The sequence below is a fragment of the Macrobrachium nipponense genome, chromosome 2, assembly GCF_015104395.2.
Source record: "Macrobrachium nipponense isolate FS-2020 chromosome 2, ASM1510439v2, whole genome shotgun sequence".
Lineage (NCBI taxonomy): Eukaryota > Metazoa > Arthropoda > Malacostraca > Decapoda > Palaemonidae > Macrobrachium > Macrobrachium nipponense.
Window position 1 is genome coordinate 45,157,432 of NC_087201.1, and position 25,414 is coordinate 45,182,845.

Consider the following 25,414-nt stretch of genomic DNA (forward strand, 5'->3'; position numbering starts at 1 on the left):
GGAGCCATTGTAAGACTGAAGCAAAGAGCCTGAAATTGATAACTCTTTCCCTCGAACACAACCTAAGGTACTTCCTTGAACTGGGATGAATAGGAACATGGAAATACGCATCCTGCAGGTCTAAGGTCGTCACCCAATCTCCTGGACAAATGGATGACAGGACTGACTGGTTTGTTTCCATCTTGAATTTTATCTTCAAGAGAAAAACATTGAGAGCAGTGACATCCAAGATACATCTCCAGGCCCTTGATAACTTGGGGACCAAGAACAGAAAGCTGTAAAAACCTGGAGAATGAAGGTCCCACACTAGCTCTACTGCCTCCTTTATTAAAAGAAACATAACTTGTTCTGCAAGTGCTGAAAACCTCTCTGACTTGCAAATAAACAGATGAATGGTGTGTTGACTAAGGGAGGCATTTTCACAAAGGGGATGATATAACCTTCTTTCAGAACCTTCACTATCCAGGCCTCTGCTCCCTTTTTCCGCCAAACTTCCCAAACGAAAGAGTCTGGCTCCGATTTGGGCACAGAGGACAGTCTCACTTGTGAGACGAACTTTTAGCAGAGGTTTTCTTGACGGACCTCCTCTGAAACAGGACAAGGATCTCTGTCTGGACCGAAAAGGATGCGCTCTCGGAGGAATAGACTGCTTTTTACTTACAGAAGGAGTCTCCTTTGGTCTCTTGGTGGAATGAGCAAGGAGATCCTGATTGCTTTTCTTTTGCAACTCAAAGCTATGCCGAGGACTGTTGATTGGAGAAACAGGTGCTTTTTATCCGTAACTGACACCTGAGTTGAAGAGGGCTCTTAAGACGTTGTGGGCGCTTGAGGTAATGAGGGAGCATCAACAAGTAAAGATGATATTGTTATGATACAATAAAGTTTGTTCAGACTTACCTGGCAGATATATATATAGCTGTATTCTCCGAAGTCCGACAGAATTTCAAAACTCCCGGCAAACGCAGTGGTCGGCCAGGTGGTTAGTACCCATTCCCGCCGCTGGGAGGCGGGTGTCAGGAACCATTCCCATTTTCTATTCAGATTTTTTAATGTTACTGTCCCCGAGGGGAGGCTGGGCGGGTACTTGATTATATATATCTGCCAGGTAAGTATGAACAAACTTTATTGTATCATAACAATATCATTTTGTTCATGACACTTACCTGTCAGATATATATATAGCTGATTCCCACCAGTGGAGGTGGGGAGGGACAGAATAAAAGGATTTTGGGAAACATTTCACATGCAGATGATAGACATCTTGGTTCCTTACCTGTTAGCATAGCTGACTTCGTGATTACTGTCACCCAAGTCTGCTTTTGCTTTACTAGTCTCTCCAGCAAGGACGTGACCTGTATAGCTGGTGAGATCTAGATGATCTGACAACGGGGGCGTGACCACAATGTGTCTAGACCATATTGACCATACTTTAAGGGCAGCGAAGCAAAGAAAAACCACCACCTGACCTAGCCTAGCAAAGTTAGTCCCCGAAACTTTAAGGCTAAAATAAAGGGAGGTCCGCCTCTAGCGGTTGACCCTACAACCAAAAAACCAACAACCATAAAACAAAAGCACACCTATCCATTTTCTAAAGGATAGGATTCGTGCCGCTTCCCGTACCCAAAACTGAATCTGCTGATATGTATGGTCCAAACAAAAAGCAGTTCTCATATGTCACTTTCACATCCCTGAGGTAGTGTGAAGCCAACACAGAGTTGCTTCGCCAAAATGTGGTGCTCACAATGTCGCTGAGCACCATATTCTTCTGAAATGCCATCGAAGTTGCGACAGCTCTAACTTCATGAGCATTGACTTTCAGAATTTTCAGATCACTATCTGGGCAGGACGAATGGGCCTCCCTGATGGTGCTTCTCAAGAAGAACGCTAAGGCGTTCTTAGACATTGGTAAATCAGGTCTTTTCACAGAACACCAAAGATTGTCCGATTGACCTCTAATTTGTTTTGTTCTATCCAGATAGAATTTTAGAGCTCTGACAAGGCACAGGACTCTTTCTGATTTAGCAGTAAAACTGCAGAAAAGCGCTCGTTTCTTTAATATTCCCGTAGTAAAGTGGGCAGCTAACTCATCTGAGCCATCCCTTACTGCTTTATCCATACATGACAGGACGCTCAATAATTCTTCTAGTGACAATGATTCTGGGCTCTTAGCTTGCAGACCTAAAGCTCCTAAGCACCAGTCTAGGAAGTTAAATACTTCCAACGTCCTGTACAGTCCTTTTAGATGGTGATCTATTTCAGGCATAGTCCATGAAACCTTAGCCGAGGACAGGTAAGATCTCCTCGGTGCTTCGACCAGGTTTGAGAAGTCACCTTGCGCAGACGAAGGAAGTCTCAACCCTGTTTCTTCTCCGGTCGTATACCATATACCGGCTCTCCCGTTTAGCTTAGCTGGAGGAAGCGCAAAGGACGTCTTTCCTTTCGTCTTCCTTGATTCCATCCAATCATTCATCCTCTTCAACGCTCTTTTAGTAGAAAGTGAAGAAGCCATCCTAACAAAACCCGGAGCTTTTCTCGTTTTGGATGAGGACAGTTGCAATGGCGGTGAGAGAGGAACTGGTGCTTGGAATTTTTCCGAAAACAATTCCTTCAGTAAGCGCGTTAACATGCTATAATCCGTAGATGCTTCTGAAGGCTCTTCCTCTTCTGCAGGATGCGTATCGTTGGAAGACTCTCCTTGATCTTGACGGTCCGAAGTTTCTTTAGCTAAACAGGAAGCGCTTCTCCTTTGAGGCTCTGTTCGTAAGGGGGAGCTTCTATCCGCTGAAGGAATAGACGAGACAATGCGCGAATGATCCGCTGTTGTCTTTGAAAACTTAAGACTCTCTTGTAAAGTCTTGTCTTTCGAAGTCATTAGAGGCAAAGGTTCTTCAAAAGCCTCTTTGCGGGATTCCTGTCGATCTCCTCAGTTGAGTACGTTTATCTTTCTGAGAATCCCGATTAGTCGGGCGTCTATCGTCATCGCGAGCGCCCTTGCTAAGGGAGCGAGACTTAGGACTCGCAGGAAGTCGCGCGTCTGTCAATGAAAGCTTCCGATCCCGCTGGACTCTTATGTCTATAAGACGTTTATCCATCAAAGAAGCATCCTCAAAAGCGTCCTGAAGAGGGACATGCTCTAATGGACGTCGAGCGTCTTTAAAACTTCGCTTAGAACGCTTAACTTGTATCGGGGCGTCCTCTCGAGCGTCCTAGTGAGTCTTACGATCTCTTTTCAAGCGTTGCGAGTTCTCATATTCTAAAGGACGAGCCTCTCGTCGATATTTATACAGTACTTCTCTTTCTTGAGGGGTAAGATCCGAAACATAATCTAAACATTGCTCTCTTTGACTTTTAGAGCCTTCTCGAACGCCCTGATACTTCTGGCATTGGTAAGCTCTCTCATGATAGAGGCGTCGAGTTGATGCAGAAGTCCGGCGAACGTCGGTACGAGGCTTCTCTTGATCGTTCTCATCCTCCTGACAAAACCGAGGGCCGCCTGTGCGACACCTAACGCTTCTGTCCGCATTCCCACTTCTGGAAACTCTCTCTCCGGAAACACTTGCGTGTTCTCGGTCGAGTCTGAAGAATCCAGAAGAGGACCACAAAGGGGAGGCTAAGGAACGAGGCGAAGCCGACAAGGGTTGTTTCGATCTTTTAACAGGAAGCCAAAGATCCTTTCTACGTCTTTGGGGCTCCTCTTCTCCCCTTGCGAAGAAAGCCGACAATCGTTGACGAAACTGCATACGAGTTTCATTAGATGGTGAAGTTCCACGTTCAAGAGAAGGACTCATCATATGCGAAGAAGGGCGAATTGAAGCCCTCTTCTTCCTTTGAACTCTAAGACGATGATAGTTCTCAAAAGCGTCCTCATCAGAAGACGTCCTGCATCTCTTCTTAGGCGTCAATTCTTCGAAGTGTTCGGGTGATGATGAAAGAACAGGACGAGAAGTAGGACGTGAAGCGTCCCCTTCCTTAAAACCTCTCCTAAGAGGACGAGAAAGACGCTGGCCGCCTCACCCAGTGTCAAACTCGTTCTCCTCGTGAGAGGCCCTCTGAGAGCTCCATCCCCGGTAAGGAGAGGACGCCTCAGAGGACGAAAAGCACTCCTTCAATATCTGTGCTCGATCACACGCTTTGGCAGCCTGGGAAGCGTCCACAGGATCTGCTGAAGGGACGCCAGACCGGTGGGAATTTCCCGTAGCCCTCCTTCGGTTTTCGACATGTCCATTCCCTGAGTCCTGGGAGTCCGGCAGAGGTCTATTCCTAGAGGCACTATGGGACCAATCTGACGCCCCCTCCACTACACTAGGGGCACTAATGTTTCCACTACACTTCACTGTGGTCTTCAATGCACTCACTTTCGATTCTAGTGCACGAATCGACTCCATGATGGAAGAAAGGGCAATACCTTCTGAAGCAATAACTTCATTGCCCGAAGGCAAATACACAGGGTTAGATGTAACAACCTCTACAGGAAGGTTAGAATGCGAATTACTACCCTTACTTTTCACAGAAGCACTTCTGGAGGAAGATCTTCTGATTCTATCCCTTTCAAGCTTACGAACATACGAATCATAAGTCTTCCATTCATTTTCAGTCAACCTTTCACACTCTTTACACCTATCATTCATCAAACAAATATGATCTCTACATTTCGTGCATACTGTATGAGGATCCACCGAAGCTTTCGGTAGCCTAACCTTACACTCTAGCACGGTACACACTCTAAATCTAGTTGCAGAAGATCCAGACATATTAGAGAAATCCAAAACCAAATCCAATGAAAAACCACAATCGCGTATGCCAATCCACCGAGCAAGTTTCAAAAACCAAGAGACAATCAAATACTCAAGTGAACAAAGAGTTTATCCAAAATCCTAGGCGGAGGTCTGTAAACAGTTGTTTACCGACCGGCGACAGAGAAAAATCTGAATAGAAAATGGGAATGGTTCCTGACACCCGCCTCCCAGCGGCGGGAATGGGTACTAACCACCTGGCCGACCACTGCGTTTGCCGTGAGTTTTGAAATTCTGTCGGACTTCGGAAAATACAGCTATATATATATCTGACAGGTAAGTGTCATGAACAAATTAAAATGTTATCCAATTTCAGCTGAATAGGGTCCACTTTGATTGAACCAGCGGGAGCTGCCGGAGGAGGAAGAGCCGATGGGCACTCGGGCGCAACTGCAATTTGCTGTGACTCCACACAAGTGGATGCTACCTGGCACTTGTTGATAGTACACAGAGGGTTCTGGCACTTATTGATAGTATGTAGAGGGTTCTGGCGCCAATGGGTGCTTGACTGTTTCCGACAGCGCGGACGCCTCGGGAGTTGCAGGCATTGGGGGAGCATCCCCTTCTGAGAGGCAATCAGAAGAAAATTGCTCCAGACTGTCCCAATGGCTGCATGCTGATAAACAAAAGGAAAAGTCAAGAATTCCAGAATTAACTGCAGCAGACAACCAGTCCGTAGCAATCAGCCGGCAGAAACAAAATGAGCTCTTTGCCAATTGGTTCCTCTCTTTCCCTGAAATCGGCCAGGGTCATTGTTACCTAACCAAAAGACAGAAAATTAGCGCGACCCAAAATTTCAGAATTTAAAACTCATTATTATTATTATTATTACGGTATATTATTACAGAAGAAGTCCTCTCTCAAAAAACTTCACTGACCAGTATGGACATCTGGACCCATTTAGTTTGTATTATAGTTTCTCATTCCTCTAATGAGTTTCCTTGTAGCAGCAGATATATCACACAGCCACTGTCCAAAGTTTATTCATTCTTTGACAATTTGGTAAAGCTTTCTACCATACTTGAAAGACGAATGAAGCCATGGGTAAATCTATGCCATATTTATCCCTGCAAGCAGGCTTACAGAAATTCTTGGCAATTTTTTATTGGTTGCGCAAGCTGAAAGGGCTCCTCCTATTGGCTGGGAATGGAATGACTCATCTGGGAAAGTCTGGCTGACTTGACGTAGTCGCCGATGGGTTGGTCCCAGGTCCCAGGAGTTTTGGTCACAGGTTGTTCAAGATGAGTTATGTTATGCAACGCGGTCCATTGGAGAATGGCAAGGACCTCCTTATATCGGTGGTGGTGGTGGTGATGGTCATTGTCGCCATCTAGGATTTTCGTGATACTTACAATCTACTGCCATTGGGGGGGCACTGTCATGTTCCCTAATGTAGTGTTGGCATACCATCCCTTCATGTAGATGAACAGCAGCATCCATTCTCAAGGTATATTTGGTAAACCACTCCTCTCCTCTTCATGGGATTGTTGCTAGTGATAGGGCTGTTCCTCATGAGATACTGGGCAATCTTCCAATCCTACTTGAGACACGCTGCTCAAAAACCCCATTATAAAAGTTGGCAAACAGTGCAATAAGAGCGAGAACCCATGGTTAATTGGGTGATCTACATCCATATTTTCCTTCATTGATCGATGAATAGGATATCCTTGGGGCAGATCTTGAGCAGGCACCGTACAGATGTCTCTGGAATATTTGATGCTGTGGTGGAATCATCTCTGTAGACAATTCCATCCCAACATTGAATTTTCCAGAGGCATCGCTATGGTGCCTGCTTGAGATCTGCACTAAGGAGGCCCCGTTCATCAATCAACAAGGGCAAATAAGGTGAACAGGACACACTAAGGGGCACCTTTGAGGGAGCATTGGCTTTCTGCTTCATGTGTGAAAGAAACATGGACGGTGCCATCTGGACATCCATGTCGCCAGCACTCCTCAAGGCTTTTCACACACTGGTCCATTGTAAGCCCACCAACATTGGGCTCTGCCTCTACGGCAACGGTCAATGCCTGGGAAAATTTTAATGTTCAGATATGAACGCCTACATTCGTTGTGCCCTCTCACAGTTTTTCTTGGAATACCACCTCCAATGAGCTCGAACACGTTGCTCATACCCTGGTAGATAATAGGTATCCTTACCATTGGGTTGCCAGGGTGATGAGCAATGCCATCAACAGGTGGAATTGTCAGGAATTTCATGGACCCCCCCCTGCCCCCCCATTAGACTATTCTATAAGGGCTACATGAACATCAAGTACAAGAAAGATGTGGCAGCCCTGAAGAACCTCATCGGCACCCACGTAAAACCAACCAATGCAGACAAATAAATCAACCTTACAATCCAATACAAGGATCAGAAGACTGCCCAGTAACTCATGAAGAATAGACCCATTGCTAGCAAAGATCCCAGGAAGAGAAGAAGAGTGGTTTATCAAATATCATGCCCTGAGAAGGGATGCTGCCATTTGTACATTGGTTCGACTACAACACCTCTCTCCTAAAGGATTGATATTCACCTATATGAAGATGAAGCGTACCATCACGACATGAAGGAACATGGCAGTGGCCCCCAATGACAGCAGACCATAAGGAATGCAAAAATTGTAAACAGTGACAATGACCATAGCCACCTCTGATATAAGGAAGCCCTTGCCATCCTCCAATGAAACTCATTGCAAGACATAACCAAGTAGACCTTTCTTTTCCCTCACACTATCAGGAGAATGGCATAGCACACCCCTTAGGTAGCAATTATGCCGCCAACTACTTTAGCAGCACGCTCTATGACTAAACTTCCTGGGACCTGGTGCCAACCAATCAGTGACTACATTAGTCAGCCAGACTTTCCCAGATGAGTCATTCTGGTTCCAGCAAACAGGAGCTCCCCCGACCCTACCAAATTTCAACACCAGTGAAAAATTGCCAAAAATTTCTTTAAGTCCACTTGCAGTTGTAAATATGGCATAGATGTACCCCTGGCTTCATTCGCCTTTCAGGTATGGCAGAAAGCTCTACTGAACCATCAAGGAAAAATCAAGTTAGGACAGCAGCTGCATGATTTACCTGCTGATACAAAGAAACTCATTTAAGAAATTGAGAAACTTCAATAGAAACTAAAAATCATCCAGACACCCATATTATTATTATTATTTCTGGGCAGTGACCTGTGTCGCCCAGTGAAACGTTCCTATAGCACTCATTTCTAAGGTATAAATATTGCTAAATATACAAGAGAAAAAGCTACATGGATTATACTAGGATAAACCTGGTTCGCTCACCCCTATATAGGGTGTCGGTATAAAACTGGGGCGAGTGAAACCACTACCAGAGGTCCCCTGCCATTTAGTCTCTTCCTTTCTCAATTTCCCCCATTCCAAAGAGGAGCCGTACCAAAGCCATCTACTGCTACAACTAGTGCCTCGATCGTCATTCCTGAAAATAGCACCCAAGCTTGGGCCTATAGGGTGAGGAAACAAGGGGTGGGTTCACTGGGCGGCACAGGTCACTGCCCAGAAATGGATTTTTCCTTTGTCAAAATCCCTTTTCTGGGCCTAACCTGTGTCGCTCTGTGAAATAGTAACAGAGAATAGGTCCCACAAACTTGGATATAAAATCCACAAGGCTACTGGAAGGGAGAAATTAAACTCTTTAAGTAAGTCTACCCTATTTTAATCAAGTTTCCTTAAATCTAAAGTACATTTTTTAACAAATATCTTAAGTCTAGGTACTTACTCCATAGAGTATATACAAATACCACAACCAAATTCTGGTAAGGCCAGGGTGATTACTACACCAAGTAATATAAGATATTTTACATATATGAATAGTAGTTAAATACATACAGTACAAGAATGTTTCAATTGTGCAATCCAAGTGAAAAAACCGAGGTGAAGGCTAGGGGCTATAAGCAAGGCAGGTAGGAGAGAAAGAGCTAAAAGAAGGACAAGATCTATTACGACTAGGTATTTCAACATGACTAGGCTGTGTCAGGGGAAACAATGTTCCCTGCTGAATATTTAAGGGCCTCTAAGGATTGAAGGTAGTGGCGTTTAAATACTTTCGGTGATTTCCATCCCGTATACTTTCTAAGGTCATCAAAGTTCATGTGGTGGAAGTAATTAATTGAGGTAGCTACTCCTTGGACATCATGTACATGTGGGACTGATTCCAGGTTAGCCTGTTTAATAAAATTGAGAATTTGTTGTCTAATTGCTTTTAGTGAGATTGTTCCACCATTCTCTCTAATGAATAAAGGACCTGAAGTTTTATTGGAAGTTCTGTCTAAAAATGATCTCAATGTTTTGACTGGACAAAGGGATAGATCCTGTGGAAGTGGGACAATCTTCCAGGGGGACCACCTGCTCTGAGGATCTTTGTTCTTAGCCAAGAATTTCCGATCTGGTAACAATAGAACTTCTCCGGATGGAAGAAAGTCAATATGATTTGGTTCTCTAGAAAGAGCTGATAGTGCTGATATTCTGGCTCCTGAAGCTAGGCTTACCAGGAATAAAGTCTTCCTAAGAAGGGTTGTATAAGGACACTATTCATTGTCAGTGTCTGAAGCTAGTTTAAGTACCTCATTTAGAAACCAGGAGACTGTATGAGGTCTGTCTGCTGGTCTTAATCTAGCACAAGCTCTCGGAATCAACGAAAAATACGAATCTGTTAAATTAATGTTAAAACCAAACTGGAATATTTTCCTTAAAGCAGATTTAGTTGTGGTAATAGTACTAGCTGCTAGGCCCTTCTCAAACAGGGTCCTAAAGAAAGTAACAGCCAGATTCGTATTCATTGTCTTTACTTTTGAGTCTTTCAGGAAAGAGGCTAGCTTCTTTACAGCAGAATCGTACTGCCTAAGCGTAGATTCCCATTTGTCTGATTCTAGAAACAAGGTGTTAAGGATCCATGTTGACATCTTTTTGCGCCGCAAATTTCATGAAGTCCATAAAGTTAGGGCATTCTGAATCCTTGAGGAAGCGCAAACAGTCCTCGTTTGTACTAATTGTGTTAGCCTAGGATTGGGGATCCGTTGGGGACGGAGTCCCAATTCCCCTAGTAACGGGTACCAATTGCTCTTGGGCCAGTTGGGAGCTACCAGCGCAATCCGTCCTCTGAAGGATCTGAGTTTGTCCAGGACTTTCATTAGTAGATTTATTGGAGGAAATAGGTAAATCCTCTGCCAAATGTTCCAATCTATGGACATGGCATCTGTGGCCTGGGCCATGGGTTCCAGATTGGGAGCCACATAGCACTGTAACTTGTGGTTGGATTCTGTGGCAAATAAGTCTACTTGGAGACCTGGGCTCTGCTGACTGATCCATTTGAATGACATGTCGTCTAAGGACCATTCCGATTCTAGCGGAGTTGTCCTTGACAGTGCATCTGCCACTACGTTCCTTACTCCTGCCAGGTGAGTTGCTGACAGATGCCACTGGTTCTTTGCTGCCAATGAAAAGATTGCTATCATGACATGATTTATGTGGCTTGATTTGGAACCTCCTCTGTTTATGCAGTGGACTATTACTGCGCTGCCTAATACTAACCTGATATGGATCCTCCTCGCGGAGAGAGTTTCCTTAGGGTTAGAAATACTGCCATGGCTTCTAAAACATTGATATGAAGCTGGCGGAGTGTTATTGACCAAGAGCCTTGAACCTTTTCGTATTGGGAGTATCCTCCCCAGCCGCTTAGTGAGGCGTCCGTATGGACCACTGAACTTGGTGGAGGGAACTGTAATGGTATTGATTTTGCCAGGTTCCTGACTTCTGTCCATGGACGGAGTCTCTTCCGTAATATCTGAGGGATGCAGGAAATTCTGTCTCGCAATTTCCTGTTTGCTCTGGTCCGCCAAACCCGGTTTATATCCTTCAGTTTGGCTTTTAGTAGAACATCTGTCACTGAAGCGAATTGGAGTGAACCTAAGATTCTTTCTTGGTTCCTCCGGGCCGTTTGTCTGCCTTTGAGGAAGTCCTTTGTAGCCTTTGCTATTTCCCTTCATTTCTCCGGCGGGATCGAAAGTTTGTGTGAATTGAGATCCCATTGTATTCCCAACCACTGAAACCGTGGTGCCGTAGTAAGTCGGGATTTCTTGTGGTTTATCTGGAATCCTAGGTGTTCCAGAAATCTTATCACTTTGTGGGTTGCTTTGAGACATTCTTTGTCGTTTGTGGCCCAGATGAGCCAATCGTCTAGGTAGGCTACTAGCATTATCCCTTGAGCTCTCAGTTCTTGTACTACTGTTTCTGCTATCTTTGTAAATATTCTGGGCGCTATGTTGAGCCCGAACGGCATTACTTTGAAGGTGTAAGCCTGTTTGCCTAGCCTGAAGCCTAGGAAGGGGCAGAAGTGTCTTGCTACCGGAACATAATAGTAAGCATCTGTAAGATCTATAGAGGTGGTGACGGCCCCACGGGGAAGTAAGGTCCGTACCTGCGAAACGGTTAGCATATGGAACTTGTCGCATTGAATGTATGAGTTCAGATGAGACAAGTCTAATATTATTCTTGGCTTGTTTGAGTCTTTCTTTGGAACGCTGAACAAGCGTCCTTGAAATTTTAAGTATTTGCTCTATGTAATTACCTTCTTTTGAAGAAGGTCTTAGGTGTACTTTATTAGGTCCGCCGTTGGATGTTGATAAAAATTGGTTGATGGAGGAGGCCCTTTCTTCCAACTCCATCCCAGACCTTTTGCTATTATGCTGTGCGCCCAAGTGCTGAATTCCCAGCGGTTCTTGAATAAGCACAGCCTCCCTCCTACCTGAGAAGTCTCACTGGTTCGCCGAGGGTCGGCTACCCCGCCTTCCTCTGAAGACTCTTCCTCTGCCGGATGGATGCTCTTCCGCCAGCTCTGCGGAAAGCTCCTCTGGCTCGACTACCTCTTGCGAACCTGCTGTATCCGTGAAATACCCCCTGGTTCTCATAGGAGGCATTAAAGGCCGGTGAAGAGGTAAAAGTGGCCAAGCTTTGGGGCTGCTGAGAGGGTTGGCTCTGCAGCAGCACGAACTGGATTTGAGGCTGAGCTTTTGAGGTGGATGGTTGATTCAGCTGGCCTACTGGAACAGCCTGGACCATTGTTTGAGGTTGGGTAGTCTGGAAGGACTGAAACCTCCTAGCTTTCTTCTTACCCCTGGGCTGTGCTCCAGAGGATTCAAACCTCCTCTTGGGGATCAGGCCCCAGCGAACTCGCAAGCTCTAGTTGACCCTTGCTACTTCACCCAGGACTCTGTTCACTACGGTCTTGGGGAACAGGTTCGCATCCCAGATCGAAGCTTTGATGAGCCTATTTGGTTCATGGCGAACGGAAGCATCGGCCAAGACGTGCTTTCTGCAGTTCCTCCTGGCTACTGCGAAGTCATACACATCACACTGTAAGGTGTGAAGTAATGACTTCATCAGAATCTTGAACAATGGTTCGTCCGTGTAGACCAGGGTCGTCATTTCCACTATAGTGGCGGAATTGATGGACCTACATAGGCGACATCTGGCTTCATACTCCGCCTTCAGCAGTGCCTCTGGGAGCCTGGGTAAGCTCTCGCTAAAGTGTTGTAGCACAGTCTTGGCTTAGCTTGCCTACAGAGAACGTTGCCGGGGCATCTACCACCCAGCACTCCATTCCTCCCGTGAACAGCACGGACGGCAAATCCGTTTCTCTGATCTGAGGCATGGGTTTGTCCTCTGCTGCTGCCTGAAGTGTAAGCTCTACTACCTTAGAGGTACACGGAGTGGGAGTGTCATCTGGCACCACAAACATTGTGAAGGGACTCTTGTGGCGAGTCAGCTTGGTGTTAGTGCACTCCCACTCTGTTAGGGTTCAAACCCAGGCTGATTGAGCTTGGTCTCTGGGAAAGATGACAGTTTCTTTAGGTACCTTGTCCTCTCTGATCAATGCTTCCTCCGTCAGGCGGGCATAACCTGAAAAAGGAAATTGTAGACCCGGTGGGTAGAATTCAGTCTTCTACTGGCCAGGTTCCGCAACCCTCAATCGTCAGCATGCCCTCTGAGAAGGGGGCATGTGCTGCTAACCGCCAAGGGTTGTTGTGGTTGTCTGGACTGGAGGACTCCCTGCATCAAGGTCTCCTGGTTCTTCAGTCTTTCTGCCAAAGACTGAATTGACCGACCTGACGTCTCCAGGCTCGAGACCAGCTGAGCTGAGATCTCTTGGAACTTGGATTGGACTAAGTTCCCCATCTCTTGCATCAGCATGCTGGAAAAAGCTGTTGGGTCAAATCCAGGGTCCTGGGTTCTGGGTTTAGATCCTTTTAACCTCAACCCCTGCCTAGGTGTAGCAGCTTTTGTCGCGTCCGTCATCAGTTTGGGGGCTGACGACGAACTAAGGGGCTTCGGTTTGGAAGGCTTAGGGAGGGACTTGGTAATAGACCTATGGGTGTCTATTTTGGCTTTAACTTTAGGGATTACCGACCCCGACTTATCCCTAGAAGTCGTAGGTCTCTTGGCAAACCCTTGAAATGAAGAAGAAGAGGAATGAGACAAGCATGTAGGGCTGTTTGGCCTTAACGTTCCGGCCAAATCCTCCTACCCAGATTTTGAGGGTGGAGAGGGCCGAATCCTTGACGGCTTGGGGGTTCTGTAAGAGATAGTTACTTTTAAAATCTATCCTAACTTAATTGATAACTATCTCAATATGTCTCTGGAATTTTCCAATATCTCATTCAATGAACTGGTACCTACCGTCTCAATAGTGAGGTCCAAAACCAAATTGTAGCAGATTTCGCACCCATCTGGGTGCCAGACCAACAAGTCGTCCACTTGGACTGCACAACCTGCATGAGTGCAGCATACCTCATGCCCGCACGGCTGCTGCAGGATTGCAGTACATGCTGTCTCCTGACAGCGTACCATCTGTAAGTTAAAATTGATACATGAGTATCACTATATGGACCCACCGGAGATGTATCCGGCGGAACATGCACTAAGTTAAAATTTATACCAGGGTATCGCTATATGTAGACCCGCCGGAGATGACTCTGGCGGAACATGTATTTCTACCCTATAGTCGCCGTAAAAATTTCTGGCGGCATGCACTATAAGGCATTCAATTTCATCCTCTCCCGCCAGCTTTCCAGCCCCGTTATGCATTCTCCTCATAGTCTTTTATACAAATTTAGGCTTGGTACCAACAGAACAGGGAAAGGCTAAACCTGGCCTGAATCCGTCGGCACCGGAGAGGCTTCTTAGTAAACTAGGATCGCTTCTCTTAGCTCATGTCTGCCGCCACCGGAGTAGGGCACAGAGGTACAATGGTAAAATGGGGGGGGGGGAGCTAGGGAAGGGAAACCAAAGTGCTTCGGTCCTAGGATACCCGCCGGGGTAGGAATGCCCGGCGTAGTAACAAACCGAAAGCTTATAACATAACTTAAAACTAAATAATTTCTGTGCCGGAGCACTGTATCAATGGTCCTTCCGGGCCCAGTTCCCCTTCAATACTATCTCTCTATCTCCGGGTCCAGCTAAAGGATCGAGACAGGGAAAATAGGTAAATCCTAGGCCTGAATCTGATCATATGAGGGATCGTACTTATGTGCATAACTGAACAAGCTCTAGCTGGATCCCGGACCCGCTGGGGCGGAAGGATAGATGATGGATAGGGGACTGGGGATAGGAAAGGCGAGATGAGGTAGTACGCGGTGTATACCGTCCTGACGAGCCGGGTGGTCTACCAGGGCTCGCCTGGGTGGGCACCCCTGTACCACCCCCACTACGTAAGGCAAGGAGTACCACTCCTCCGGCTGTACCCCCTACCCTCCCCCCCGCAATAGGGGATGGGGCTCGGATGGCTACCTGAGGTAGCAGTTGGTCACTACCACCGGCCAGGTGGAACACCTCCCGATAAGCCGTGGATCCAACCGATCACAGGGACAGCCGGCCTATAGGCCAACTGTCTACTGAGTACAATACAACAATACGATATATCATATGATACTAACACAATATAATAGCCCTGGCACGAGAGGGGATAAGGGAAAATGAGGAGAAGGAGGGGGATAAGTGCGTATACTGTTCTAATGAGCGGCTAGCCTAACCTTCGTACAATCAGAACGATCTGGTCAGGTCGGCCAGGGAGGCTCTGAGCAGCTAGCCTAACCTTCCAAAAACGTAAATTCAATCACGATCTGGATCGGTAGGCCAGGGTGGCTCAAGGAACAGATAAAAAGGTCCATAAGGGCCATACACCCCTCCATCAATGAATTTTCGGCCTGGTCAGGTGAAGGAGGTATCCTCCTCATAGAAGACCAAGGGAAAAGGGAGAAGGCTAGGATCCCCATCCAACGAATCGGAGTGGGGAGAAGCCAATACGGGTAGTAAAAGGGAATCCCAGCCTAGCCTACTTCCCAAACCAATGAGGTCTGGGCGGGTAGGCTAGGAAGACCTTCACGCCAGGATACATATCATAACATGTCAGGATATCTATAATAAACTCGCAAATTCTTGAGAAAATGCTAAAATCAATATCAACACGACTACAATTAGTATTGATGACCAATTGAAAGTCGTCATGAATAAAAAGTTCACAGGTAGCGATGCATGTAATGGCTGACTCGGGAGCGGTGCATGCGGGGCTCCCGTTATGTAAACAAACTCCTAAAACATACTTATGATTAAGATCGCTACCCTTACAATAAGAAATTGATAATTGCAGTACTCAACTTAGATAGCAAAGATTCCTGATGCTCAGACATCCAAAAAACACGTGTGTATACACTAGTGCTATTAAAAGGAATGACGATCAAGGCGCTAGTTGTAGCAGTGGCGGGCAGTAGATGGCTTTGTTACAGCTCTTCTTTGGAACGGGGGAAATTGAGAAAGGAAGGGACTAAATGGCAGGGGACCTCTGGTAGTGGTTTCACTCGCCCCAGTTTTATACCAACACCCTATATAGGGGTGACCGAACCAGGTTTATACTGGTATAATCCATGTAGCTTTTTCTCTTGTATATTTAGCAATATTTATGCCTTAGAAATGAGTGCTATAGGAACATTTCATGTAGCGACACAGGTTAGGCCCAGAAATTAAATTATTATTTTCCCAAGCCAAACAAGTTGAGAAAAATCCAACAAGTTTGCTGTCAACTCATAAAGTTGTAAAAAATAAGGGGTGTGTGAAAAAGAGGGGTTAAGGCCCCCTTAGAAACAGCCCTTGAATTTTGGATTTTGACTAAAACCTTCCTGGGGGAGGGGAGTCTATGGTAAAAATTTGGTGGCCCTAGCTTTCAAAGTCTAGGCATGCATAGCAAAAAGACAAACAGGCAGACAGAAATTTTCTTTTATATATACAGATTATTATTATTAATTATTTTTTAACTCTATCACAGTCCTCCAATTCGACTGGGTGGTATTTTATAGTGTGGGGTTCCCGGTTGCATCCTGCCTCCTTAGGAGTCCATCACTTTTCTTACTATGTGTGCCGTTTCTAGGATCACACTCTTCTGCATGAGTCCTGGAGCTACTTCAGCGTCTAGTTTTTCTAGATTCCTTTTCAGGGATCTTGGGATCGTGCCTAGTGCTCCTATGATTATGGGTACGATTTCCACTGGCATATCCCATATCCTTCTTATTTTCATATTTTCAGATCTTGATACTTATCCATTTTTTTTCCCTCTCTTTCTCTTCAACTCTGGTGTCCCATGGTATTGCGACATCAATGAGTGATACTTTCTTCTTGACTTTGTCAATCAACGTCACGTCTGGTCTGTTTGCACGTATCACCCTATCCGTTCTGATACCATAGTCCCAGAGGATCTTTGCGTGATCGTTTTCTATCACTCCCTCAGGTTGGTGCTCGTACCACTTATTACTGCAAGGTAGCTGATGTTTCTTGCACAGGCTCCAGTGGAGGGCTTTTGCCACTGAATCATGCCTCTTTTTGTACTGGTTCTGTGCAAGTGCCGGGCATTCACTTGCTATGTGGTTTATGGTTTCATTTTTCGTATTGCACTTCCTACATATGGGAGAGATGTTATTTCCGTCTATCGTTCTTTGAATATATCTGGTTCTTAGGGCCTGATCTTGTGACCTGCTGTTATCATTCCTTCAGTTTCCTTCTTGAGCTCTCCCCTCTGTAGCCATTGCCAATTGTCATCGCTGGCTAGTTCTTTAGTCTGTTTCATGTATTGTCCGTGCATTGGTTTGTTGTGCAGTCCTCTGTTCTGTCTGTCTTTCTCCTGTCTCTGTATATTTCTGGGTCTTCGTCTACTTTTATTAGTCCCTTCTTCCCATGCACTCTTTAGACCACTCGTCTTCACTGGTTTTCAGATATTGCCCCAGTGCTCTGTTTTCGATGTTGAACGCAGTCCTCTATACTTAGTAGTCCTCTCCCTCCTTCCTTTCGTGTTATGTATAGTCTGTCCGTATTTGCTCTTGGGTGTAGTGCTTTGTGTATTGTCATATGTTTCCTGGTCTTCTGACTATGCTGCGGAGTTCTGCCTTCGTCCATTCCACTATTCATGCGCTGTATCTGATTACTGGCACTGCCCATGTGTTTATGGCTTTTATCATATTCCGGCGTTGAGTTTTGACTTGAGTATCGCTTGAGTCTCTGCATAATTCTTTCCTGATCGTGTCCTTCATCTCTTGGTGTTTTATATCTCCTCCTTCCATTATTCCCAGGTATTTGTATCCTGTCTCATCTATGTGTTTGATGTTGCTCCCATCTGGTAGCTTTATCCCTTCAGTTCTCGTTACTTTGCCTTTTTGTATGTTGACTAAGGCGCATTTTTCTATTCCAAACTCCATCCTGATGTCCCCAGATACAATCCTTACAGTCTGGATTAGGGTATCTATTTCCTTGATGCTCTTACCATACAGCTTGATGTCGTCCATGAACATTAGATGGTTGATTCTGGTTGCCTCTTTTCTTGAGTTGGTACCCAGCATCCACCTTCTGTAGTACTTTTGTCATGGAAATCATGGCTACTACGAAGAGTAGTGGGGACAGTGAGTCGCCCTGGAAGATACCTCTCCTGATATTAACCTCTGCTAGTCTTATTCCAGAGCTTGTAAGTATTGTATTCCAGTTGCGCATTGTATTTTTGAGGAAGCTGATGGTATTTTCCTCTGCCCCATATATTTTCAGGCATTCTATTAGCCATGTGTGTGGTATCATGTCGAAGGCTTTCTTATAGTCTATCCATGCCATGCTTAGGTTGGTTTTCTTCTCCTACTGTTCTTCATTACCATTTTGTCTATCAGGAGCTGGTCTTTTGTGCCCCTACACTTCCTTCTGCAGCCTTTCTGTTGGTGGGGGATGGTGTTTGTCTTCCTCTAGGTAGTTGTATAGGCCTTTTCACTGATGATACCTGTGAGTAACTTCCACATTATTGGTTAGGCAGGTGATAGGCCTGTAGTTACTGGCTATATTTCCCTTACTCTTGTCTTTTTGTACTAAGGATGTTCTTCCTGTGGTCATCCATTTGGGTGCTTGGTGATTTGAGATACAATGCTGGAGTTGTTCTGCTATTCGTGGGTGTAGGGCCTTGAAGTTTTGAGCCAGTATCCATGGACTTCATCGGGACCTGGGGCTTTCCAGTTTGGCATTTCTTTAGTTGGTGTCTGACTGTGTCTGTCGTGATGTCTGTTGTAATTCTTTGTTTTATTCGTCCCTGTTTCTTTCTTCCTTGACTTCCTGGAGCCATGTTGCATGTTGTTGTGTGATACCGGATTGCTCCATATGTTTTCCCAGAGTCTCTTACTTGGTTCGGCTTCGGGAATTTCTGGGTGGTTGTCTTCCCCTCTTAGTTGGCTGTATAGTCTTTTCTGGTTGGTTCCAAACCAATAGTTTGTTCTGTTGGTATCCCTTATTCCTGTTCATGTACCGTTGGATCTTATGTGCTTTGGCCTTAAGCCTCTGTTTTACATCTTCTATTGTGTTGTTTAGTCCCCTCTCTTGTACTTTGTATTTCTCGTTGAGTTCCTCCTTTGTTTTCTTGCTTCTTAGCCTTTTTTTCTGCCATCTCTTTCAGTTTACTCAAGTCAGATCTCATCACCATGATTTGCTTTTCCAGGCGCCTTTTCCAAGGAGGTTGCTGTTTTGGTTGCTGTTGGGTTGGTTGTGCTGGTGGTGTTGGTGTTCGAATTCCCATCAGTTCTGCTACTAATCTTGCTCCTGCATATGTCAAGTTATTTGTTTCTGTGATACTGGTGGTCTGTATTATGCCCAGTATTTCATTGACCTCACTTGTTTTCTCCCTTAATTTCTTGGTGTTGTAGGCTTTCATGGAGGGGATCTTTGTTCTCTCTGTATCTGGCTCCATCCATTGTCTAATCTTTTCTACCCATTCCGTCCTCTCTGTTACTTCGTCGGTGTTTCTTCGTGTGTCGTTGTTTGGTACCTCATCCTCCCTGTCGTCTTCTTTGGCATCGTCTCTCAGTTCGTCTTCGTGTAATTCGTTGTCGTGTGACATTTCCCTTTCCAGTTCTTCTCTTTCTGTTGGGGAGAGCCAGTTCTTTTTCTTTATGTTCCTTGCTTGGTCTGCCAGCCTCTGCTCTGTTTGGGGGGTGTTATTCCTCTCATTCCAGATGTTGACCAATCTTCTTCTATATCCTCTCTCCGTCGGGTTGCTTCTGATGTAGCATCTCCATATTTCCTTATTTTCTTCTCTTGTCCATTTCTTCCTTTTTGCCTCTGTAGCTCCAATCTCAGGCTGTTGATTATTGTCGTTGTGGTGATCAGTTGCTGGATGACGACCTCCAAGTACCTGACCGTCTTCCCCTTCAATTGGGTTGAATACCTGGTTGCCCGAAGACGAAGCTCCTCTGTTTGCCAGAGGTTCCATTTACGTCGTTGTCGTTTAATCCTTCATTTCTTTCCATCATTGCTGAGTTTGCTATTTAACCCATAGCTGGACCCTAGACCCCCATCAGGATAGGTACTCATTTACAGCTGAGTAGACTGAGGAAATTATGGTAAAGATCCTTTCCCAAGGAATCAACGCCGAGGAGAGCGGTCACCCATCCAACGACTGACCAGAGCCAATGTTGCTTAACTTGACTTAAGTCTATTGACGACCTAACCCACTCCTCCACGGCGCCACTCCTCCACGGCGCCACATTATTATTATTATTATTATTATTATTATTATTATTATTATTATTATTATTATTATTATTATTATTATTATCATTATCATTATTATTATTATCATTATTATCATTATTATTATTATCATCATACTATTAATTTTAACCAGATCTATGAGCTCAAATGTTATTAATGACTTCTAGGAATAAAAGAAGTATTACTAGACAGAATTATGGAAGTACCACATACTATAATTTTAAAGCTTAACAAAACCTACTAAAAACAAATTGGAAAATTTTGCTGAATCATATGAAACAGAGCAAGCACTATATTCAACTTTCTTCCTTCAAATATGATAGAATTTTATTATTGAACTTGTAAGTAATAAAAATAGAATATTCTGTCTAAATATGATATATCAAATAAGAGCAATTCGTAATAATAGTCACTAAATGAACAGATAAATAAACAAATTTTTACAAAGTAAATAAACTATTCGTAAACCGTAAATACTGCTACAGCAACTAGAAAGAGCATTCATTTTTTTTAAACAAAAAAATTCTATATTCCAAGATTTGAAAATATAAAGTAATTTTCATTATCAAAAAACTCTCCAATATACAGTACAATAAGTTGTAATAGTTACTTGTCAAAAATAGTTTAAAACATCACAACATAACAAGGAGTGTAGAAATTAAAAATACACTATCCTCAACCGGGCCCAACAACAAGCCCATTATACCAAACTCCCTTCCCACCCATGAGTGCCAACTGACAGACCCGCTACCCGTGGTACTACTGCACCACCTCATATTCATCAGGCAAAATGCCACATCGCGCAATAAAAGTAACTTTGATGATTTATAACACAATAACAAAGAGAAAAAAAAAACTATTTTGATGATACATGCAGGAAGTACAATTACAAAGGTGTTGGTGAAGTTATGTATTATGTTCTGAAGAGTAGCATTTTTGTCAAGATAGCTGCAACACTGGACTGTTGTAAAATGTTACTGATGCATTTCTTGGGTTAAGTACCATGAATGCTCTATAGTAAAAAAAAATATACAAACCCTCATGTTATTACATGTCTATGATTTAAAAATTACACCCTCATGTCATCACATGACTGTGATTTAAAATTAACAAAGTTGGAAACCAAGCACTTACCTTTTGATAAATGAAGTGGCCCATAAGAGTCAGTATGTAAGAAATGCAAGTGTGGATTCGACTCTAAAAACACCCTGTAATGGAGGTGATTTTCATCCCAAACCAATAATACTGCATCTCCCGCCTGACAGCTATGTACATTTATTTTTCCTCGCTCAACTAAAGATGTTGCGCTTCGAGACTGTTAGGAAAAAGAGGTATTGAAACCATCATATACATGTATATGAAAATAAAGTACCAATGTCTTCACCAATTTAAAACATTTGCAAAACAAAAACAACACTTCTCATAAAAAGTCTGCAACTAAAAAGCCTTTCAATTGCTAATTGTTTGAAATAACCATGAAAATCAAAATAAAACCTCCTCACCAGAATCTTCTTAATCTTTTTGTAAAGATACAGAAAACTGTGGCTACTTTTGCCAGTAATTGTGCAGTCATAAGACCACAAAAGAATAACCCCATACTTTAAAAATACTGTTAACAGCATTCAAGGGTCATACTCAATTCACATCAATTTTGCTCCAACACGAGATATCTAAATTCCACATCTTTCCATTGATGAGGATATGAGAGACTAAGAAATATCAAAGGAACAAGAAAGAAGCAAGAAAATGTTATTTGTCTATTAATAAACAAGTTAAGGTTTGTTTCATACTTACCTGGCAGGATTATATAGCATAGCGATTTTCTGACGTCCGACAGAATTTCAAAACTCGCGGCACACGTAGTGGCGGCAGGTGGTAGTACCCATTCCGCCGCTGGGAGGCGGTAGATCAGGAACCATTCCCATTTTCTATTCATATTTTATTCATGACCCTTGTCTCCTGAGGGGAGGAGGGTGGGCACTCTAATTATATATATCTGCCAGGTAAGTATGAACAAACTTATTTGTATTATAACAATAACATTTTGTTCATGAAACTTACCTGTCAGATATATATATAGCTGAATCCCACCTTCGGGATGGTGGGGTAAAGACAGAAGAATAGGATTTTTAGGAAACTTAAATTAAGTAAAAGATTTACTTCCTTGGTTCCTTACCTTGATAGCAAAGTAGACTCTGTGATTACTGTCACTTAAGCCTGCTTCTGCTTTTATCAGAGTTGCCAGCCAGGTGTAGACCTGTAGAGCTGGTGCACTCTGGATGCTCTGTCAACGGGGACATGACCTCAATGTGACAAGACCATCTAGCCAAACATATGGCAGTAACACAGCAACCGACCACCACCTGACCAACTAACCAAAAAACCCCTGACAGTTAAACTAAAGAATGGAAGATTTCCACAGAAGATCTCACCATCAACCAAAAACACAATAAAAACTAACCTAAACTAAGCTAAGGGATAGGGAGAGAGCTACCTTCAGCCCCCAAAACTGTGTCTGCCGAAATGTAAGGCCCCAAAGAACTACAGTTCTCGTAAATCGTTCTCACATCCCGGAGGTAATGTGAGGCGAATACGGAATTGCTCCTCCAAAAGGTGCTATTAAGGATATCTTTGATAGACATATTTCTTTGGAAGGCAAGAGAAGTAGCTACGGCTCTGACTTCGTGAGCTTTCACTTTAAAGAGGCTCAAATCAGTCTTCTGGCAAGATGAATGAGCCTCTTTAATGACGTCCCTCAAGAAGAAAGCCACAGCATTCTTCGACAACGGCAAATCTGGTCTCTTCACCGAGCACCAGAGATTACCTGAGGGACCTCTTATCTCTTTAGTTCTATTAACATAGAACTTGAGAAGCCCTGACAGGACAGGGCTCTCTCTGGTTCTTGACCCACGAGACCCGACATACCTTTGATTTCAAAGCTCCTCGGCCAAGGATTAGACGGGTTCTCGTTTTTTGCCAAGAAAGACAGGCTCAACGAGCAGACAGCGTTGTCCCCCTTGAAGCCCACTAGGTGACTGAACGCTTGGATTTCACTAACTCTCTTCACCGTCACCAGAGAAGCTAGGAAAAGCGCTTTCCTCATCAAGTCCCTTAGAGAAGCTTCATGGAGAGGCTCAAAGGGACTTAGCATTAGATGTTTCAAAACCACATCGAGATTCCATGAGGGTGGTCTTGCCTGTAGAATCTTGGAGGTTTCGAACGACCTTAAGAGATCGTGTAGATCCTTATTGTCGGAGAGGTCCAGTCCTCTGTGGCAAAAAACGGCAGACAACATACTCCTATAACCTTTAATTGTAGGAACATGCCAATTTCTCACATTTCTTAATAGAGTAAGAAATCTGCTATCTGGTTCACAGAGGTGTGGAAGAGGAAATTCCTTCCTTTTTGCACCATGCCCTAAAGGAGGCCCACTTAGACTGGTAGACACCTCTTGAAGAGGCTCTTCGAGCATTAGCGATTGCTCTCGCAGCTGCCTTTGAAAAGCCTCTCGCTGGCCAACTTTTCGATAGTCTGAACGCAGTCAGAGCCAGAGCGGAGAGGTTTTTGGTGATATCTTTTGAAGTGATGGCTATCTGAGTAGATCTCTCCTCCAGGGCAACGTTCTTGGGAAGGCGACAAGGAAAGTCATGACCTCTGTGAACCACTCTCTTGCTGGCCACATCGGGGCAATCAGAGTCAACCTTGTCCCTTCTGAAGCTGCGAACTTCCTCATGACCTCCCCATGATCTTGAATGGGGGAAAGGCGTAAAGATCTAGGTCTGTCCAGTTCCAGAGCAACGCGTCCACCGCAATTGCCCCTGGATCCAGAACCGGGGAGCAATACAGAGGAAGCCTCTTCGTCCTCGACGTAGCGAACAGGTCGACTAGAGGACGTCCCCACAATCTCCATAATTGTTGACAGACTTCCTGGTGCAAGGTCCATTCTGTTGGCAGAATCTGATTTCGTCGACTGAGAAGGTCCGCCCTGACATTCTGAAACCCCTGCCACGAATCTCGTCAGGATCTTGATGTGCCTTGCGTCTGCCCATAGCAGAACTTCCCTCGCAAGGAGAAAAAGGGATCTGGAGTGAGTTCCTCCCTGATTCTTTAGATATGCAAGGGCTGTGGTACTGTCTGAGTTGACTTGAACGACCTTGCCTGACAGTTTGTCTTCGAAGAACTGCAGCGACAGGAATATCGCTGCCAGTTCTTTACATTGATGTGCCAGGCTACCTGTTCCCCTCTCCAGGAGCCTGACACTTCCTCCCCCCCTAGTGCTTGCTCCCAACCGGAAATGGAAGCGTCTGAGAACAACACTAGGTCGCGGGGCTCAGAAGATTTAGGGAGAAGCCCTCTCGCAACTTCTGAGGGTCGAGCCACCATCTTAAGTGGTCTTTTACTTTGTTTGAGATCCTTAGGATCGCATTCAGGTCCTCCTTCGACTTCCATTCTTCCGCAAGGAAAAATTGAAGAGGCCTGAGAGGTGCAGTCTTCCCAGCGAGACAAACTTTTCCAGCGAGGAAATGGTGCCAGCAGCACTCAATCCACTCCCTCGCCGAACAAGCTTCTCTCCCTAGGAAGGCTGCGACTTTCTCTAACCCAGCCGCTGATGTTCCTGGGATGGAAACGCCTGAAAAGCCACTGAATCCATCTGAATCCCCAGATACACGATGGACTGTGTCGGGGTCAGATGCGACTTTTCAGAGTTGACCAAAAGACCCAGAGATTTTGCTAGGGCTAACGTCAACTGAAGGTCCTTCAGACATTTTCGTCTCGACGACGCCCTGATCAGCCAATCGTCGAGGTAGAGGGATATCCTGATCCCTGAAGAATGGAGCCACTTCGCTACATTCCTCATTATCATTGTAAAAACCATCGGGGCCGTGCTGAGACCGAAACAAAGGGCTCTGAATTGCCAAACCCTGTTGTCTAAGACGAATCTCAGGTACTTCCTTGAAAGAAGGTGGACGGGGACGTGAAAGTACGCGTCCTGCAGGTCCAGAGACACCATCCAGTCGCCAGGTCTCAAGGCTCTAGCACCGACTGAGGGGTCTCCATTTTGAACTTGTTCTTCTCCACAAAAAGATTGAGCCTGCTCACATCCAGGACTGGGCACAACCCGACGACTGCTTCGGTACCAGGAAAATCCTGTTGTAGAAGCCCGGTGACCCCAGGTCCAAGACTTGCTCCACCGCTCTTTTTTCGACCATCTGGTCTAAAAGATCGAAAAGGATACTTTTCTTCTCTCCCTGATAAGACGGAGAGAGGTTTCTGGGAGTTGATGTTAAAGGAGGAGGATGTAAAAAGGGGATCTTGTACCCTGCTCTACGATCTTGAGAGTCCAAGGATCCGCCCCTCTCTGCCTCCATGCCTCCGCAAAGAACTTCAGCCTGGAGCCCCGACTGGCATCTGAAGGACAAGATCTTCATTTGGTGGATTTTGTCGGTTTAAAATGAAGCTCTTCCTCTCGAAAAACCTCTCCCTCGCAGGAGCTGCTCTCGAGGGGGTGCCCAGCGAAAGGGTTTGACTTTCTTC

General features: G+C 44.8%; 1 protein-coding gene across 1 annotated transcript in view; it reads right to left on the reverse strand.

Annotated features, from left to right (window-relative positions):
* Positions 1 to 25,414, reverse strand: part of LOC135221176 (rootletin-like) — a 364,024-nt gene that overhangs the window by 163,171 nt on the left and 175,439 nt on the right. Inside the window, exon 17 of the mRNA XM_064259000.1 lies at positions 21,014 to 21,194. Within this exon, the coding sequence (XP_064115070.1) occupies positions 21,014 to 21,194 (181 nt within the window). The remainder of the gene's footprint in view (positions 1 to 21,013; positions 21,195 to 25,414) is intronic.